The 19990-nt window shown below is 43.1% G+C and overlaps 1 protein-coding gene across 1 annotated transcript in view; it reads left to right on the plus strand.

The window, feature by feature from the left end:
* The window catches only part of CHCHD3 (coiled-coil-helix-coiled-coil-helix domain containing 3), a 262793-nt gene that overhangs the window by 187464 nt on the left and 55339 nt on the right, over window positions 1-19990 (plus strand). Inside the window, exon 6 of the mRNA XM_037165866.2 lies at window positions 19209-19279. Within this exon, the coding sequence (XP_037021761.1) occupies window positions 19209-19279 (71 nt within the window). The remainder of the gene's footprint in view (window positions 1-19208; window positions 19280-19990) is intronic.

Here is a 19990-nt window from a genome sequence, read left to right on the forward strand (position 1 = left end):
ACCCTTGCCTATAGTTTATGTGTTTTGAAGCACTGGAAAGAAATTTACTTTATCTCTGTTAAGAGTGTCTTCAAAAAGTCTTTTACTTAGATAAAATGAGCAATGAAATGAAATTGAAAAATCTTATCAGCTCATGTCATATCATAGACACTGTAGGAATTATTATCTTGTGAACCAGTCCTAAAGAAACTGTATTGTTTTTTTTTTCTCTAAACTGGTTACATAAAACAACACAAATAGGGGAAACTCTAGTATCTCGGATCATTATAGCTCAGGTATACTTTTCTTTTTAATGAAGTATTCTCTGGCTTTATGTTGACATCACCTATATTGGGAGAATGCAGATTAATCTTGGGAAGAATAATATGGCTTGTGTTCCACATGCTTCTGAGCAATGGCTGAACATTTAAGGGGGCTTTTAGCGAACTTACCAAGTACATTGCTGCGTCGCTTTCTTCCATTGAATTCACCAGCTGTAACCAAGGCTTTCACGAGAGTGAGGAGCTCTTCTAGATGATGAGCTGAGGCTCCAAGGTGGCCAGTGAGCCAGTCAGTGTTGCGGTGTGAATATCGGTGCTCAGAACAGCGTGGCTACTCAGGGTGCTCTCAGCTCAGATTTCAAATCTATGTAGGAAAAAAGAAAACGTCTGTATGAATACTTAGCTAGAAGATGCTACTTCTTTGTAAAGATAATATTGTTACTTTCACTTACACCTTTTCTTATCCTCAAAATGATTTGATGGGACTTGAGCAGTATTTTAAGCCATATTCTATCGAGAAGACTGGGTTCTCTAACACACAGACTCGGAGTGGGCTAAGGACTGTAAGCAGTGTTGGCGCAGTGCTAGACTGTTCATGCTTTGAGAGCTGAACCCCTTCACCTTGGTGTCAGAATGAGGAAGGTCAGGGCAGCGCTGGCCTGGGCCGCAGCTGGGTGGGTGGTGGTGGTGGCTGACATCCTCCACAGAACTTTCCATGCATTATTACGTCTGCTTTTTGTAAAGAATGGGAAGTGTGTAACAGAAGCTTCTAGAGAAGTGAAGCCAAAGAGGAAAGACGAAAACAGAATTGAAGAAATTGAAGACAGCTGTACTCTAAATGCACCCCAGCATCCCGATTGGAAGGCCTTGCGTCCCAGCACAGAGATGCATGGACAACTGTGCTGGCCCTGCCGATGGAGTGACTGCTCTGTGACCGCTGGACGGAAAAGCCATTCGGCTGGGATGAGGTAGTTAAGCCTCTACATGACATTCCCCTCCTTCGACTCTGATTCTCTCCACAGAAGAGTAGTTTCATTTTTAAAACAAAGACCCTGAGACCCAGGGAGGTTGAATGGGTTGTTCAAGGTCATAAGCAGTCAGGCCAGTTTAAGGAAGTGACTCCTGTCAACCAGAGGTCATCCAACTCTAAAATAAGCTGCCTGTGGGATATGCCAGTTCTGTGCCACCCTCATAGTTTTAGGCAGAATGAGATTGTCACTTGTCAGGGATGCTGTGAAGAAGATTCTTGCAAAAGGGTTCAGTGACCTGTGAGCGTCCACAACTTCAGACCCTGTGACGCCCCTCCAGTCCCCTTGGTGTAATAAGACAGTGTTCTTCCCCTGGCTCCTTACGGAAATGGGTCTCTGAAAGCATTCTGTTACATTTTCTTTTTAAAATACCAGTTGGCTTTGCATCTCAGAGACTTTACAGTGTACCATGTATATCATTTATTCAGAATATTAGTTCACCAGCTAATAGCCCACAATTCTAGTTTTATATGAAATGTAGTTCAGCAAAATAACGCTGCAGCTTCTCACTAAACCAAAAGCTCAAGAAAGCTTCTTGTTGCCGAGAGACCCTCATTTTCCCCGCTGTCAACCTGACTGATATTTTAATTTTTCTGCCCTGTAGAAAACTTCAGTCTCTTATCCAGTAGATAAATGAATGAACCCCCAGGAAATGCAGCAGAATGTTTCTGTTTGCCAATGCAATAAATGCAGAAGCTAATAAATGTCTCCTTCCATCAGGAGGAGGCGTGTAATGAGTAAATGATGAGAAAAAGAATTCGGGGAAACAAATGATTCATCCAATCTAGGTTGACAAACAATTTCTTAATAACTTGGCCTGTAGTTGGAGAGAGGGCTTTCACCGGGCAAAGAGAATGCCTGTTGAAACGGAGGCTAGCACGCAGCCATTTACATCTAGCTGCTGATGGATGTAGTCCGGTTATATCTGGGCCCCACTGTACAGTCAGCCGCCATTCAAACACGGCCTGCGCATTGCAGCCCTCCCTCACTCCGTAATTTCTGTGAACGTGTGTTAGGGAGAGGAATCATTTCAGAGCCTAATTCACATTCCTAACCCCAGATTACATTTCTGTTTCACATTTGTCTTTTTAATAAAGACCTTTCTTAAAAGTAAAGATCCAGTCCCTTTCCCTGGAGATGTGTTCATACCACGGGTTCCACAAGAACTCCTTTCCGGTGAGTGAACACACTGTTTCGTGGTAAAGCACTTGTGGGGGCGGGAGCTCCGAATCCCCAGCGCCTGCCTGTGGGGAAACTGACAGACCACGAGGTGCTTTGTCCCGCAGGGCGGCTGCAGTTTGCTCACGGGCCTTGTTTGGAAGGACTTGCACTAGCAGAAGGCACAGAGTGTGTAAAGTGGGGTAAGCGAGCTAAGGCCTTGGAAGGAGGAGAGTCGTAATCCATATTGACGATGTGTGAGCGACTCCATGCCAGACCGAAAGATCATTTGATGAGATGCATTTTGTTATCACCCCTTTGTGGGATCTTTCTAAGAACAATTCTCAGAAAAGCCGTGTGGAAAAGGTTGGCTAGCAAACACCAGCAGTTTTCAGGGACAGATTTTCATGAATATTTCTAGAAGACTATCGGGTTTGCTCACTGAGTCTTCCACAATTATCTTTTCTTTCCCATTCTATACCTCTCACTGCCCCCCCCCCCCCACATTTTTTATTTTTTGCAAGCAAGACATTCTGGCATGGACTAGGACCCCATGAATGAATGCATTTCTGCAGTAGAGCAGTGAAACCTTTAGGCAGTTGTAGGGTTTAGGGCCACAATGCAGGAAAATGTTAATGTGTCGTCAGATAAAAAAGCTGGACAGGGCACTTGGCAGCCCGTGCCTGCCGAAGAGACAGGGAACCCTGCGCCGCGCTTTCCGAGGGAGAGCCATTGTACCTGAAAGCTGAGACTGTTCAGAGTGCTGCTATTCACATGCATATTTCTATGCGAATCTTTCAGGGGCCTTTCCTTTGAAATACAGAAAAGATAAACATGGCTTTGAAATGGATAGGTGATCCCTTTGCCACTTTTGAAACCATTCTCCATTTCATATCTGAGATTTTTAACCCTTAAATTTAGACTGACTTTTCTGTTCACCTGAGCAGTTTTATACCAGTTGCCAGCCCTTGAGAAGGCACGTCACAGTTACTATTTACATCTGAGTTTGGGCTTAAAACGCCATGAAAGGAAATTAAAACTTGAAATGGGTGTTTCATTTGCATTGGATCTCATTTTGCTTGGGTATAACAGTCCATTCTTATGTGACTAAATGTGGAGGTATTATATTTATTCGACAAAGACAATCATGAACTTGTAAAGTACCACAGAGTAGCCATTGTTTTGCATTGAAGAAACTACAGTATTTTAAAATCTCAAGACCTAAGGCCTTTAAGTCCTGGACTTGGAGCATGAGACCTGGACTGTTCCATTTGGTTACTTGCTACCGTAGGGCAGCAAGCAAATATGTAGCCTTGGAAGCTAACCATTCTTGGTAGATAGAATGAAGACAGTAGCCTCTGACCTGTCTTCCTTCTGGACGTTTTTTTAAAATCGGTTGAGAGAAAGGGTTGTTTCCCCAACTGTACTTGGTGTTGGGAAGTCCAGGTCTCCACCAACCTCCTGACAGTTGGAACTCCATCTCTGAAGGATTTGTGTTCAGTTGTAAAGGTGGCGTCTCCAGAGCCTCTGCTTTTTCCTAGGCATGCTTTCAAATGGACATCCCCTCCCTGTGGACTGCAAACACTGGAACCAAGCGACTGTTGTTTGAAAGGTATCCCCCTCCCCTACTAGTACCCCTGCTCTTAGGCCGGTGGTAAATTTTTGAGTGAGTTGTTAAGCAACCTGCTTAACAAATGGCAGGAGATTTTAAGAGACCTCAGGAATAAGTTGGGCCTTAACCTTCGTAATTTAAAACAGGTCTCCCCCCCCACGCTTTAAAATAATCTGTGCTATCCTGTCTGCATTGGCCTTGACTGCATTCATTTGTAGCTTGTGGAAATGCCAGGCTTTTGTTTTTGATGTTCTGTTTTTGAGGGAAGCCAGTACAGCTTGGAATATTAGAAGAAACTGATGTGTAACTGTCCTTATTCTTAGATCTTTTGACCAGGAACTAAAACATAAGAATTTAAATATTTCTCCTCTCCCTTTCCCCTTTTCAGGAGGGGAAAAAAGCCTAAACAACTTACCCTTGCATTGTGTGATCTATTACTTATGGTAGCTGTCGTTCGTGGTTGCATATTTATGTTGCTTTTTATCTTCAATATGAAAAACTGTGATGAAAAATTTCTGGTGAAGGCATTTGAAACATGTTGCCTTAAATTGTTCCTATTTATACTCTTACTAGCAAATTATGAGAGGGCCAATTTCTTCAAATACTCATGAACACTTGATAACATTTGCATAAACAAAACAAAAAGCAAACAAAGAAAACAGCCACTTTGATAAGGGTAAGATAAAATGATTTTGCTAAATGATTCTGTCTCAAATTTTCTGTGACCCGTCAAATGCCACTTATAAGAGAACACAGAGACGATGCATTTCCCAGTTCTCTGGGACTTTTCGACATTCAGGAGATTTTGACGAATGATATCTTCTCTTAGGTGAAAGTTTTACTCAGAAAATAATAAAGTTACTTAAATTTTTTTCTCTTTGGTTGGGTTTTACATAGTTATTCTCCTAGACCTCTGATAGAGCACAATGCTGGGGACAAAAGTAAATCCACAAATGAGGGACCGTCTTGGCCAGTAACGCCATGTCCCTTATCTGTACCACACCGAGGATTCTACTGGGCGTAGGTGTCTGCCTCAACACCTCGCTCTGAATGAGTCCTCACGGAGGTGACACAAACAGCTTTCTTTGCATAGTCATGAAATTGTCTTTTGAAGCTCAGGAATGTGGGGCCATTCCCACCTCCTCCCTCATCAAGGCTTCTAGCTGCTACCTCTGCCGAGGTGTCAGAATTTTTCCCATTGTCTTGCTCTTCTCGGAAAGACGCGCACAGTTTGGAATTCTGAGCCTGTCTGTGGCGCTCTCCCTTATGTGAGCCGCTTATTTTTCTATAGTGTTGGAAACGTATTATTTCTGAGCAAATAGATTTGATTCAGTTTGCGGTTGCTGCTCAGCTGGTGCCCAGGAGTAAAGCAATCAACTCTGTCAGGTCTGTGGAAGAGTTCAAAGGTTCGCTCAATTTTCAGGAAACTTTTTCTTAAGTAGATTTTCTGGATCAGAATGAGTTATTGGTGCTGGCCTCAATCATATTTGAAAACTTAGGGTGCTGGGCAGGAAGAAGTGGGAAGAGGGCGGACTCTGCCGTGGTGGCTCCAGCCTCCCCGGGCAGGACCCCTTTCCTCTCGGCCGCCTTCCTCCCAGGGATGCCATTTTCACTCCCCACTCTGAGCTCGGGAGGATTCGCTGTGCTCCCGCCCGGCCGGTCATGAGTCCCTGTCGGGGTGGACTGGCAGGAAGCTAAAGGATTAGTTCGAAGTTTATCAACCAGCATTCCAAGGAAATCACCGTGAGGTCTCCTAATCTGTACGAGAATCTTTAATATTTGATTCTGCTCTTCGAGTTGTGTGATTAATATAATGATGTTTTGAGTGGGTAGAATGAGCCTTACGTGTTGGAGGAACCCGGATGGGATGACAGCGCGTACACCCTCCCGTGATATTCGAACGGTCACACGGAGCTCTTGGAGGCCAAGAAGACCACAAAACTGAAGGCGCCTGTCCTGTGTAGTGCAGTGGGTTACTCGTTCGTATTCCTCTCCCCACTGGGCTTTAAAGATGCCTGCGTCCTCATCCCTAGTGCCCACCCCTGGGCCTGGCCTGTGTGAACCCGTCAAGCATAAGCACTTTTGAATGAATGAATCTTAAGTTTGCCTGTCAGGGGTCTGGAAAGAGGCGAAGTGGGCGAGGCAGTGTCATCAAAGGAAGTGTGGGCTGTAACTCTCACAGACAGTTACTGTAAAGCTGTGGATGGAGGTACTGTTTCTGGCTTCCAAGAGGGCACTGTGTGCGTGCGGGCACGCCAGCACGTGTGCTGAGCAAGTACAGGAGAGTTTCTTACATTTAAGCAAGACACCAGCGGACCAGCCAGGGGGTGACGGAGAGCAAGCGTGGGATGTGTTGTCAGCGCAAACGTGAAGCTCTTTGTAGAGCTGTCCAGTGGCTGTGCCGTCAGATGTAGCATCACCTCCTCTAGCTCTTTCCAAGTAAGACTGTCGACCTTGACAATGACTGTCACGTTACATAGCCCTCAAGAGAGCAAGAGGTGTCTGCTCAGGGGACATGTAGTAATTGAAAGTTGCCATCTAGGACTTGCACAACATCATGGTAAATTCTCGAGATAACCCTTCTGATAACTGTGAAATTGCTTTGCCTCGCCATTGTAGGGGAAACCGTGAGGTGCACAATCACGTCAAGAACAAAAAGGTCTCAGGTGTATAATACAGAAGTCTAAAAGGTGAGGAGAGGAGGGAGAGACTGTTTTATCTCAGGTAGAAGAGCTAGAGACAATAGAAAGATTTAAGACCTTGTATTGACATTATTTCAGAAATCACTACTGGTGAGAAAAACGAGTAGCTTGTCTTTAGGGTAAATCTCATTGTAAGCTTGGTTAACGGTTGCTGTGGGCAGGAAAGGGTTGGAGAGGTACCATCCCAGTGACTCCTAAACAAATTCTCTTTTCCACGTGATACAAATTTATGCTCAATGCCTATTGGACAGTAAGGCATAATTAGTTCTTTGTTAAAATGACACCAGCCCATGGTAGAAACTTAAATTGTTACAGAAGACTGTTTAATAAGACAGAAATGGCTCTGGCTGGTGTAGCTCAATGGATTGAGCACAGGCCTGAGGACGAGAGGATGGAGGTTTGATTCCCAGTCAGGGCACATGCCTGAGTTGCAGGCCAGTTCCCTGCAGGCCAGTTCCCAGCAGGGGACGTGCTAGAGGCAACCATACATTGATGTTTCTCTCCCTCTCTCCTTCCCCTCTAAAGATAAATAAATAAAATATTTTTTAAAAAGACAGAAATGTATGTCATCTCACATCCCTTTCCAGGGGTATCAGATATTTTTTGTAGAACATTTCTGGGTTTCTGATGCAAGTATACTTATATTATAAAATATACTATTCAAATTATTTTACAGCTTTCTGTTTTTTATACCACTTGGACCTCTTTTCACCCATGTAAGTACAAGTAGAATTCCTTTATTTCTAAAAGGATTAGAATAAAGTTTTACAGGGGAGAGGTCTCTGATGTGAAGCTTGGGGTGTCTGACCAAAAAAGCTAGAGAACTTAAAAGGAAATAAAAACACATCTAACTTTAGAACTGGATGTGAAGAATAGTTAGGTACTTCAGAGAAGTATGGGACTTTAGAGGTTCATCAGAAAAACCACTCCCTAGAAATAAAAAAAAATTCAGCCTAGTGATCCTATGGCACCATAATTCTTTATTTTTATTATTATTATTTTTAAAATATTTTATTTATTTCTTTTTAGATAGAGGGGAAGGGAAGGAGAGAGAGTGGGAGAGAAACATCAATGTGTGGTCGCCTCTCATGTGTCCCCTGCTGGGGACCTGGCCTGCAATCCAGGCATGTGCCCTGACTGGGAATCGAACCAGTGACCCTTTGCTTCACAGGCCCATGCTCAATCCACTGAGCTACACCAGCCAGGGCATAATTCTTTATTAATTATGCATTTATTGGTATGACTTAAAAATTTGTGTCTCTACATATACTAGGGTCAAGCATCCTGTTTGCTCAGCATTCTATTCCAGGTTCTCGGCCTGGTGTCTGGCACAGACTTTCACTATCTATGAAATGGAGAGATGGACAAACAAAAGGAAACAGAATGGCACCCGGGCATGTGGCACAGTTTATATAGAAAGTGCTCAGATGAGGAAACTGAGGCATGAGGGAGTGTGGCCGATCCGTAAGAGGACTTGCTCCGTGGCAAGGCTGTCAGTGAGTCCAGGGTTTGTACTCTAACTAGAAAACTAAATCAAGGAAAAACCCCAAAACGCTTAGTTAGTGAAGTTTTTCCAAAGTGTTTGGAAGAAAATTAGAAATGCTAGTAAAAGCTCTGAATACGTGTCTGTGTGTGTGTGGGGGGGGGGTGTATGAATGATACAGTAACGATGGAATGAAGAGGTAACTGCAAAAGCAGTTATTAACTTTGGCAAGGGACCCAGGAGACAGTGGAGTTTTTGTGACATGTAGCTTCTTAGAGATGGTAAGATTTGATGCTAGAGTTCAACATGGCTTTAAAGTTTTAATTCTTCCTGTCCTCTGCTGGAAAAGGAGAGGGGCGGAAGGAAACAGATTTCGGAACGAGCGAAAGTAAAGCATTCCTGCAAAGGAAAGAGCTCCCAGGATGTCACTGCATTGGACTTCACTGTAGTTACTCGTGGGGTGTAGAGAAAGCAAACATACGGGGCACAGTGAAGGCTTATTTCCCATTAATTTGACTCTGTATATCAAGAAAGTAGAATAGCTTAAAGTAGAAGTTTTTTTTCTTCCTTTCTTATTCATGAGAGTCTAGATAGAGGTTGTCAGTCCAGGGCTAGCTTGGTGACGTCAGTGCCACCGGAGCTCCAGGCACCTGCTGTTTCAGTCCTGCATCCTAACACGGGGTTTCCCTCTCCAAGGTCAGCTCCTGTTCCAGGGAGGCTGCTGGAGTGCCAGCCATTGCATCTACATTGCAGCCTGGAAAAAAAGACAAAAGGCAAGAGAGTTGAAAAGATCCCCTGCCACCTCAGGTCAGCCCCCTTTAAGTGGTCTCCTGGGAAGTCCTACATAACAATTCTGCTTATATTTCAGCCTAACCAGAAATAAGGTGGGAATTTGGGTTTGATTGACCATATGTTTAACTTAGAACTGGGGTTATCCAAGGAGGAAGGAGAGGTACTGGGGCAAGCTACTGATAGTCCCCTTCCACTATGAAGGGGGATCTTCATTGATCTTTCTAAAGAATTTAAGAGTGAGGATTTTTGATTCATTAGAATCTGCTAAATTAATAATTCATTACTGTTCCTTAATGATATGTATTTGAAATAGTAGTGCCAAGGAAAACTGCAGTACACTTGTGGATGTGCACAAATGGTTATTAGCAGGAATTTAAGGATAATTGGGATAAACATGTAGTCTTTGGAGTTTATTGCATACACAAAACAGCATTGCTCAATGTTAAAAGCAAAAACAAGAGATTCTGTCTGAATCCATCCACTTGATGAGGTTCATGCGTAGCTGGGAGGTAACCCGTGGAGACCCAGGCTCTGATGATGGGTTGGCTGGGGAGCTGAGGGTGGTCGGAGGGAGGGGCATTGAAACTGGGAACCTCTGGCTTCCACAAGGAGAAGCCAGGCTCTAAGCCAAGTGCTGAACTTAGCATTGTCCAGTTGATACACACACCCTTGGAGATAAGGCCCTCATTTTAGATTTAAAAAGTGAGACTCAATTTAAATAACCCAAACCACTCCTTGGTGTACCTTTTAGAAACGAAACACTGAATCTGATATACCATGAATCTGAACCACTATTAGTAGTTTGCAAGTTATTTAAATACTAGCTTTGATTTTCCTGCCTTGTATTCAGGAGGGAAGGAGAAAAAAGGAGAATCCAGAGACAATGGAATCAAGATCATGGGTTTAAGGGGCGCCAATAATGAAAGGTTCCTTAAGATGCCAGGTCCTCTATTCAAGGGCCACCTTTCTCACCGAGGGTTCTCAGGTTCCTCCCGCTGCCTCTGCCCACCTGTGACAGATTTCAGAGTGTGCAGTAGCTACAGTGGGGTGGGGTGGGGGGCAATACTCAAAGCAGCCATCCGGCTTTCCTCTAGAAGGTTTCTCTGGCAAAATAAAGAAACCACTAGATCAACTAAAGTTAGACCATTAACGATATTTTAAATTCTATAGCTATTAATATTGATGTGGTAAAAATTTAGTTACATTGCATTGAGTCTCCCGATTCTGTCTTATTCTATAAAAAGGTGGATGGTTGCGGAACCATGAACTCTCTGAGGCCACCTAATGCCATTCAGGAGATGACTCAGGGCCCTGTGCCTGGAATTGTATCCATGTTGCATCTGCAGCATTTGGTTGTATCCAAATGCTTGGCTCTTGTCTTGGGGGAAACGTGCTTACCTGCATCTGGCTGCTTACATACAGGCTGTGGCAAAAGCAGGTCCACGGTTGCTCGTGTAGGAAATGCCGTGAGGACTGTATGCTAATATCAGAGTAAACCCCGTGTTTCATGCACTTACAGCTGCAAACCTACTGTGCCCGCGTGTATTACAGCATTCCTCATGGGTGAGTGTTACAACAAAGGGTGTAAAGAAGTTTGTTGTGAATCTGAATACCTAACAGTAGGAATGCTCTTATTGAAAGTGTTCGAAGGAAGAGTCCTATGCGTGGCTGTAAACACCAGACCTTTGTTTGAAACAGCTGCCAGGTAGAGCCACGCTGATGTTTGGGCGGGTTGTAGGAGGGATGGAGACCTGCAGTTGGTGGTACCTACAGACCAGCTTTCAGCCCGTCTGCTCACATCCAAGGTCAGACTTGTTTCTTCTCCCGCTTTCTCCTGCTAAACATGAGCGGGGTTGCCATTGTCCTGTAATGGACAGTGAGTTGTCATCTTCCTGTAACAGTGTTGGGCCACCAGCATTTAAATCGCACCTCAGTGTGAAGTGTTACACAGTCCTGCCCAGATCTTCATGGGAAGCATTTTGTGAAAGAGCGAACGGGAGCTGGTTAACAAGTTTTTCTTGTGACCTTTCGGATTTGCTCTTTTCTTCTGTGCTACATGTATGATGGTATTAGCTATAATAGAAAAGAAATAAGGTTCAGAACCCGAGAAGAGATTGCAGGAATACTGTGTGTGCGTGTTTTCTTTTGATCTAATTTACGCCTGGAAAACAGATACTTTCCAATCTAGCAGTAATGTGTGTCTGTGCATGTGCATTTTAAAATACGCTTTTAAAGGGAGACTCTCTGCAAATGGAAGGTGGCAGTGTATCGCACATTCGGGAGCCTGGGCCACAGCCAGCACAGAGAAACTTGGGAAGGGTGCCTGCTCCGGCCCGCGGAGCAATCAACTGGGGCTCGACCACCTACCTAGAACAAATGAGTTGGGGGGACAAGAGGCGCGAAGAATGGCAGCAAGACAAAAGATTCTGATCAAGCTGCAAACTTTATTTTTCCGAACTGGGTATATATATAGGGGGGAGGGAGAGGAAGGAGATTAGGTTGCTTGCTATTGGCTAGCTTGAGACAAAGAAGGGCCCGCTTATTGATTACTTGGGTGCAACTGGTACTCGTGGACACCTCATGTGCCTGTAGCTGATTGGCTTGTGGAGCGCATGCACACCTCATGTACCTGTAGCCGATTGGCTTGTGGAGCGCACAGGTTCCTGTAATCAATGCAATGTTTTTAGCTAGAAGCCAGGTGTAAGGTTCCCAACAGGTGCCCACTCTTGTTGATTCCCATCTTCCTTCACTGTTGAAAATCTTTTGACTTGGGTGGCAGAATACCAGATGGGTATACCCCCCACACCCTAAATTACCAGTTTCGGGGGTTGGAAAGAAATATTAGAATACCGGCATCCAAAACCAGTCACACTGTTTTGCCCAAGACTTTGTGCAGTCCTTCGGCTATCTTAGCAGGTATGATAAGTTGGCCAGTAAACACCAACCCCAAACTCTGCCCTCCTTCTTTGATCCAGAAGTGAGGAAACAAAGATCGTCAATTTCCCAACCTTTTTTGCAGCCGGAGTTGCACATAACATAAAATTCTGGCCGAGGAGATATGAGTGGAAAGCTCTGGAGAGGCTTCTCTTCCCCTACTTCCCTTCCCCCTCCTTCTTCCCCAGACCTGGGGCATGATGAATGGGGCTGCACCCACTGTCTTGAGACCGTGCGGATAAAAGCCAAATGCTTGGGATGGCTGAGAAGGAATACAGAGAGGGGCCTATTTATTTGATGGTATCCTTGGCACCTGCATCAGCGCTGGGTTTCCAACACCCAGACTACTTATTATGTGAGAAAAATAAACCTCTGTCTGGTTTAAGCTGCTTTTTGTAGCTTTAAGTGCCATTGTACTGTTGCTGCTGTTGAACACAATGTGAAGTGATACCCATTTCCTTTTGATGTGGCAGAGCAGACTGACGTGCCCGTCAGTTTGTAGGAGACATGTAACACGTGCAGTATTCCAGATATCACTTGCTTTAGACTCGTCTCTGTCCCGTCCTCTCTTAAGTAAAAACATAAGTTGGAATACAGCTTAGCATTAGTGGTGTCACTGAGTGTTCTGAATAAAATGACCAACAGGGTGAGATCCCTGCTCTCAGGGGTCCCGTGGACTCATAGGGGAGACCCCACATACCTGCGTGTTGTTGGCACGGTGTGGCAGATGCTTCAGTAAAAGTCCAGGGTGCTGTGAGAATTCAGAGAAGGGGTGGGAACCAGGTAGCTTTTACAGTGTGACAAGGTGCTGCAAGCTCGGTCTCTTTACCTCGCGGTGCTGCAGGTGCCCAGTTTGGGCTGCTAGCAGCAGGGCGTTTCCGGTCTCCCCTTGGCCTAGTGCGCCGCAGTTCTGTGGTCTCGGGTGGCCTCGCCCAGGGCGATTTGTCGTCTCTCCTTGAGCAGAAGCTTGCTGCCATGGCGCCTGGCAGGGTTCCAGGAGAGAGGTTGTGTTTGCAACTGGCACACCATCATTTTGGTCACATTCTCTTGGCCAGAGCAAGTCCACATGCACAGCCCAGGTTAAGGGGTGGGGAGAGTTTCCGCCCTTCCAGGATGAGAGAAGCCGCAAGGTCCTGCCACCGAGGGGCACGAATGCAGAGAAGAGTCAGGAGTGGAGGCCAGTTTGCAGTCGTCCACTGGGCTCCGAGGGAGCTGGGAAGAGGCACAGCAACAGTTTTCTTCAAGGAGTTCATGCCAGATGTGTAACATTCAAGGGTAATAGCATGTTCTTTTTTATTAGCACTTCATAAGGAGCGATGCCGTCAGTCATCCTCGTTTCTGGAATCATTTTGCACTGTTGCCAGTTTCTACTCTTTCCTTACCTTTTGAACATTAGTTTTGAAAATAACCCATAAGAAAGGAAAAGTTGCATGTCAAGAAGTTCAGGATCGAAATGGTGCTCGGACTTTTCTTCATTGTGTTTCTCATGGACCATTGAAGGGGATTTTGTCCTCTTAAGATGCTTCATAATGAAAGGGTTCCAGGAGAAAACCCATTTGGGGATCATGATGAACAGTTATTTCCTGTCTTGGAGATTTACAGTGCATGGTCCTGGCATTAAAGTACTTTTGCTATTTAATTGAGTTAATTGGATTTCATTGATAAGGTCCAAAATTATTGGTTTGGTTTTTATGTGGGCTAGCATTGTTACTATATCTATATCTATATATTTATATTTATATTTATGGTTGTCCAAAGAGTCCATTTAATTTTTTCCTTAAAATAAAAGACACATGTTTTATTACACCAATAACTTTATTGATTTGAATATTTTGAGTATGTTGGCTCTCTCCCACTCTTGGTTTCTAGTGGGTAGAGGCCAGGGGTGCTGCTGAACATCTTCCAATGCATAAGGCAGCCCCACAGCAAAGAATTACTTCTAACAAAATTATTTTGAATGAAGTAAAGACAAGCACTATTAGAGCCACTGTGCAGAAAAAACTCAACAAACGTTTTGGCCAACCCTATATATATATATATATATATATATATATATATATATATATATATATATATATATATATTTATTTATTTATTTATTTATTTATTTATTTATTTTTTCATAGCTATTAGCATTTCCTACACTCCCCAGCCATTGTCTTCACATGTCTCATTTATCTTGAGGAACCAAAAGATAGGGACAGATGAGCAATGTAAGAAAAATTGGTGCTTTCATGGAAAAAAGATTTTTGTTTTTCAGAGATTTAAATTTTTACTACAATAGCTTTTACAGATATTACTGAATGGTATATACTTTTTCTTCCTGCTTCAATAATTCTTAGTAACAAGTAACATCCTTGTAGTGCTTTACTGTATGTAACCCCAGTGCTGTTCTAAGAACCTTGCATGGGTTATCATTTTTAACCCCCCAAAGAATCCTGTGAGGCCATTACTCTTATTCTCCCCCTTCCACAGCTGCGAGGCTGCGTCTGGGGCGAACTAGCATGTTTCATTCCACAAGGACAGAGCCGGTTTTCGGCAGTTGGACTCCGAAGTCCCTGCTCTTGGCCACCACACCTTTCTCCTAAAAATCGCTCATCTCGGTGCAGTGTGCTGCGGGCAACATATTCACATGTTATCGAAGTATCTTAAAACTGTCCAGCGGAACACTCAGTCTCCCCAACTCAGTTTGTGTTTTTAGTGACTGATCCCTAGTGCCTTATATTGCAAAGTGTTTTAATACAGAAAATGAAAATATCTATCATTTCCAATGATGCCTCGAACCCTAATGTCAGTGATAGAAACATCTCCCAGATCTAGAATTACGTTCTTATTGTGGGGATGGTTTACTTCTAGCAACTCGTTCTACCAAAAATAGAAAAAGATAAGCCCTTAACAGATTTTTAATAGTGCTAAAACATCTAAAAGATACTATCCCTGTACTTTGAAGTTATAAAATCTACCTTCTCCAAGAAAATCTGGTGGACATTATGTCTTATGCTTATATCAAACAATACATACTTGTTTGAAAGGCAAAAGTAATAAATTGATGTTTTAATATTTGATTTAAATAACATTTCCCTGCCACCAATCCATGCCACTAGGCAAGTCGTGCCCAGTAAACTGCAGGACAAAGGTGAATGAACCTGCTTTGAAGTTTACATTGGGAAGGGCCCAGCAGGCCTAGGAACAGTCCGGCCGCACGCGGTGCAGCACCCACTCACCGGAAGACACCGTGTCGGGACCTGGGCACCTTTCTGCACTCGCTGTCTTTCTCTTTTTAAAGTCATTTCACCAGGTGGTTTGGCTCACACCCCACACAGCTTGCGTACTTAGTGTCATCAGCAAAGTTTGAAGGGGATACATAGGGAGTTTGTTTACAAATGAGGATAATATACATATACATATAATTGCTTTGTGTATGGCCATGTTTATGTGCATGAATATGCAGGGTCTGGCAGAAGTGACACCTGCTTGAGTGTTATAATATGGTTGTAATAATTTGTAGTTTTAATGGGAACATTTCACCTGAAATGTCACGTGGTGTGCTTGAGTGTGATACTGTTACAGAATTATATGCTTATGATTTTGTAATAAAAAAGGGATGTTATTTGGGCTGGATCCTGCATATAATCTTCATCTTATTTGGAAGTAGAAATGTGAATATTACTTATTTGAGGCATAGATCATCATACGGGTCTTAAAACTTGAACTGCAGGGTTGACCAAATGCCAACACACTTAGTTATAATGATGACATTAACATAACAGTCATTTATAATTAATAAGACCAGCAGCAAATACACCCGGTTACCACCTCAAGACATCAGATAACAAAAACGGTCTTTCTGAAAATCGGGTCATTTCTGTTGCCTTCCAGTGCCCATTCCATGCAGGGACGCCGCAGCTTCGGGGCGCCCTGTGTGACACCTGGGTCCGATTTAGAGAAACACCGTTCGTCATTTGCTGCTACTCCACCACCCGTTACTAGTGTCGTAACAGTTTGTTACCTTACGACCTTTGACATCCCTTGGTCATCCAAGGCGGTGATGTGAGCCGGGGAGGGGGGTGCAGGGTGTACAGGAACCTGCTGGGTTTGCCCCTTTTCTGCACCCCTAACATTATTTCACAATACACAGTCGAAGAAAAAGTACTTTTATTTAGAAATGTGCACACATGCTGCAAGAGCTTAGCATTTAAAAATACACGTAACACCTCAGCTTGATGGACCTCTTCGGTGCGCATCCCCGCCACACACTCACTTTTGTATTCTAGCCGCACTGAGTCGTTTGTCGTTCGTTGGATTCTTTGGGGAGAAAGGAGGTCGGAATACAACTTTTGTAGGTACTGTAGAATATTTGTAATGAATGGAACCACTGCCTGTGTCCATCTCATTTTAAGAACAAGCCATTTAAGAAACAGAACAACGCAGTGAGGCCCACTGCGCTCCCTCTTTAGGTCACACTTCCCTCCCGCCCCCTTCCACCTCCACCACCAGACTGCCACCATTGGGAGGTAATTGTTGGAATTTCTGTTCACTGATTCTGTTTCATTTATCGTACTTTTCCAAACTTGACCTAAATTATACCCTTCTATATCATAGCTATAACTTTTTTGTCTAATTTTATCTTTTTCACCACAGTATATCATTTCACTGTATGAATACCCAGAATTTATATTCTGCTCCTTGCAAGCAGAGATAAACAGAGAATATGTATGTTTAACAGTTGTTCATTTTTAAAAGTATTTCCTGAGACCGAAAGAGATCTGTATTCCTGAACTCCAGTAGCACAGCTTTTAAGTTAATTCTTTCATTATAATTATTTTTCTTTTCTTTTATATCAGATGGAAAGCTCCATGAGGATCTAATTTCCTAAGATGAACATTATTGGGATAATAAGGATTTGTTTTCGTTGAATAAATAAGTAAATACTTAAATGAATTATACTTTGTCTGTATATAGATCTGTAGCATATTTATGTTTGTTCTGTTAGTTACACAGTGTTGCTTCCTGGGGACTTTGTTAGATTTATGCACAGTAGGCAACTGGCCACCGAGGTGGAAATGTGGAATATAAATAAAGACAAAACCTTAAATTGAGAAATTATATGCTAGGTTTGTAGACAGTGCAGGAGCAAGTATTTTGCATTTAACATCCCAGGGGAAAGTTTGGCAGAATCAGTAATACTTTTACCTGCATTTGGCATTACCAGGCAGAGGGGAACTAAAGTCGATTTATGTCATGGGAGAAGTCTTCCCTTTGTTCATCATTCTTGTTAGAAAGCTTAATACTTGTTTTTGATCATTTTGAATTGGTATCCGGAATGGAATTGCCCAAACGACTTCTTTTTCCTTAAAATTATTTTATTTATATGTTGATTTTACTCTGCAAAAACACTTCATAGGTGTTGCAGGTTCCTGGCCTATCAACTTGATTTCTACAACAACTATGGACATGAGCAGGTCTAGTGTCATCCCTGTTTCAAAGGCAAGGGACTCGGGAAAGGAAGTGGGGGAGGTCGGAGGACCTGCTAAAAGGTCACAGAACAGAACCAGAAGCCACATCGTTCAACCTAGTGCCGGCTTTGTCCAGACATTAGCATTTCAGTGCTTGAAATAATTGAAAGTATTAATCAAGACGTTACGGCTTTGCCAGCATTTTAATAGATAATTCAGTAACGTATACTCACTTGACAGTTCATCATAGTAATATGGGGTGTTTCTCTCTGGTGTTCGTGGTGACTAGTAAGTGCATTTTTACTGCCCTCTTTGTTAGAAGGGTTCAAAGAACAGCTTTAAACCAAACAAGGCAACAGAGCATTTGTGACTGGTGTTTCAAAGGAAAGACAGATTTACAAGTGGAACTGATGGGAAGATGTGGCACAGTCTAAAGTTAAAATATCTGAGAAGACAAACGGCTTTTTGATAGCTCGAGACCTGCAGATGAATTAAACCTCTCGATACAGACTAGTGCAGCTGAGCGCTCAAACTGCAATTTTAAAAAATGCACAAGTAGTACACTCAGAATATTGTCTTCATGTCAGAAATGCACCTTTGTGCTTGAAAATGATAAAAAATTACAATCGATCCTTACAACTGTTCTGTTCATCTTTATTGATCAGGTGCAAGAAAGATAAATCGCAGCCCAAATAAGATTATAGTAAATGTTAGCATCGGAGGGGACTGCAGGTTGATAGAGAGCCATTCATCATCTCAAATGGTGACCTGTCCATTCTCCAGCCACCCTGAGTCGGCTGTCTAATCACATACCTATTGATTTTATCTGCATCCAGCAGACCTGGATGTGACTGTCATCGGCCAGCTCAGATTGTCAAATGTGAAGGGGTCACTGGTGTGAAGACTATTTCATTTTCATTTTCTCACCAACCAACGATGATTTATGAAAAAATAAACTACCCCCAGTCATGCATGTGGCACCTGAGTGATTAGAGAGTACAGGTGCACAATAGACCGCTGCATTGTGCTCTTTTATACTGTGATGCATTTTGCAAGGTACCATTGTGTCTGAAGGCTCATGGGGTCACTGAGGCCACCCCCTGAAGACAGGTTTCAAAGTAGCCAGCCAGCATGGATAATTTTTTATTTTGCTGACCCAGGAAAGGCGTTACTTGGCTATTACAACTTCATTTATATTGCTTATATGTTCATTCTTGTAGTAGTGAGACATTTTTCTGGTGTAAAAATTTTGTAACTCCACACCTTTGTTCTTACTGATCAATTTGTGTAAATGTTGATGCCCTTATGGTCATGTGCAGGCGATGGAACACATTCTAGCCCATGAAGAATCCATCTGGGAGACAAAATGCAGTGTGAAAAGAAATAATCCCTTAATATCCTAGGTGGAACACTGGAATAATAGGCAGATGTGATGTGTGTGAGTTTCATTATTCAATCTCAAGCATCTTTTGATCTTACAGGGATTGATTTCAAATCAGGGAGATCTAACTAATCCTCCAACAACGTGAAGAATTTATCAGAACTTTGAAAGAATGATGAATTATAACTGTGAAAATTTACTTTGTAATTTCAACCTATATACCAACAACTAGATACTTTTTACGTGTATTTTTACAAGAATTCATTATACTTGGGCAAGAAATCTTTGTCCTACTGCTTGAGTGGCTGAATTAAGAGCTTGTATGTTTTTTGCCATTGTATGTCTTGGACACATTTCATCCTCTTGCAAAATGAAAACTCTGCTGTCAATCTTTATCCACAGAGCTCAGAGTTCTACAAAGTCACCACTGAACAGTATCAGAAAGCTGCTGAAGAGGTGGAAGCAAAGTTCAAGTAAGTTTCTAATAGTATTCTAATTACTCTTCTTGACGAGGTGAAAATACAGCTTTATTGCTCTTCGAACAGGAGAGTGTGTGGTGTATAGCTCTCTGGAGCACTGGGAAATGGGTTTTTGTGGTTGAGAAGGATGTGTGTTGCCTGCTACAGTGGAATTCACATGCACGGTAAAAGCATTTGGGGAGCGCTTGTTACACCTCAGTTTCATGAACATGGGGAAAATAGAAAGCAATAATAGTGTTCCGTGATTGGTGGCCCGCAGTGTCTGTGACCCACAGCCCTGTGCTTTCCCTGGGCCGCCAGTTCGCACACAGGGTAAGAAGTCCTCGTTCAGAAGTTCCCTGAGTGTGTAAATAGTTCTTCTGTGTAACTTCTGTTGGCAACATGCGTGCAGATTAGCAGGCAGAAGGAAAACAGTGGTGTGGCAGGTTCAGGTGAAAGAGTACTGTATTTTTCGGACCATAAGGTACACCTAGGTTTTAAAGGAGGAAAATAGGGAAAAAAAAATTGAAGCAAAAAATGTGGTAAAATATTTCATAACATATTTCACCAGCATCAATATAAACAGAACTCAGCAGCAGCATTGACAACCATTATTCCTCCCAAATTGGGGTGGGTTGGGGTGGGGTGGTGCGGGGTGAGGGAGAGGGCGTCTTGTAGTCCAAAAATTACGGTACTTTGGTAGCTTGGGCTCTGCCCGCCTCCCTG

This window comes from Artibeus jamaicensis, unplaced genomic scaffold (assembly GCF_021234435.1).
Source record: "Artibeus jamaicensis isolate MK-2021 breed Jamaican fruit bat unplaced genomic scaffold, CSHL_Jam_final scaffold_3307, whole genome shotgun sequence".
Classification (NCBI taxonomy): Eukaryota; Metazoa; Chordata; class Mammalia; order Chiroptera; family Phyllostomidae; genus Artibeus; species Artibeus jamaicensis.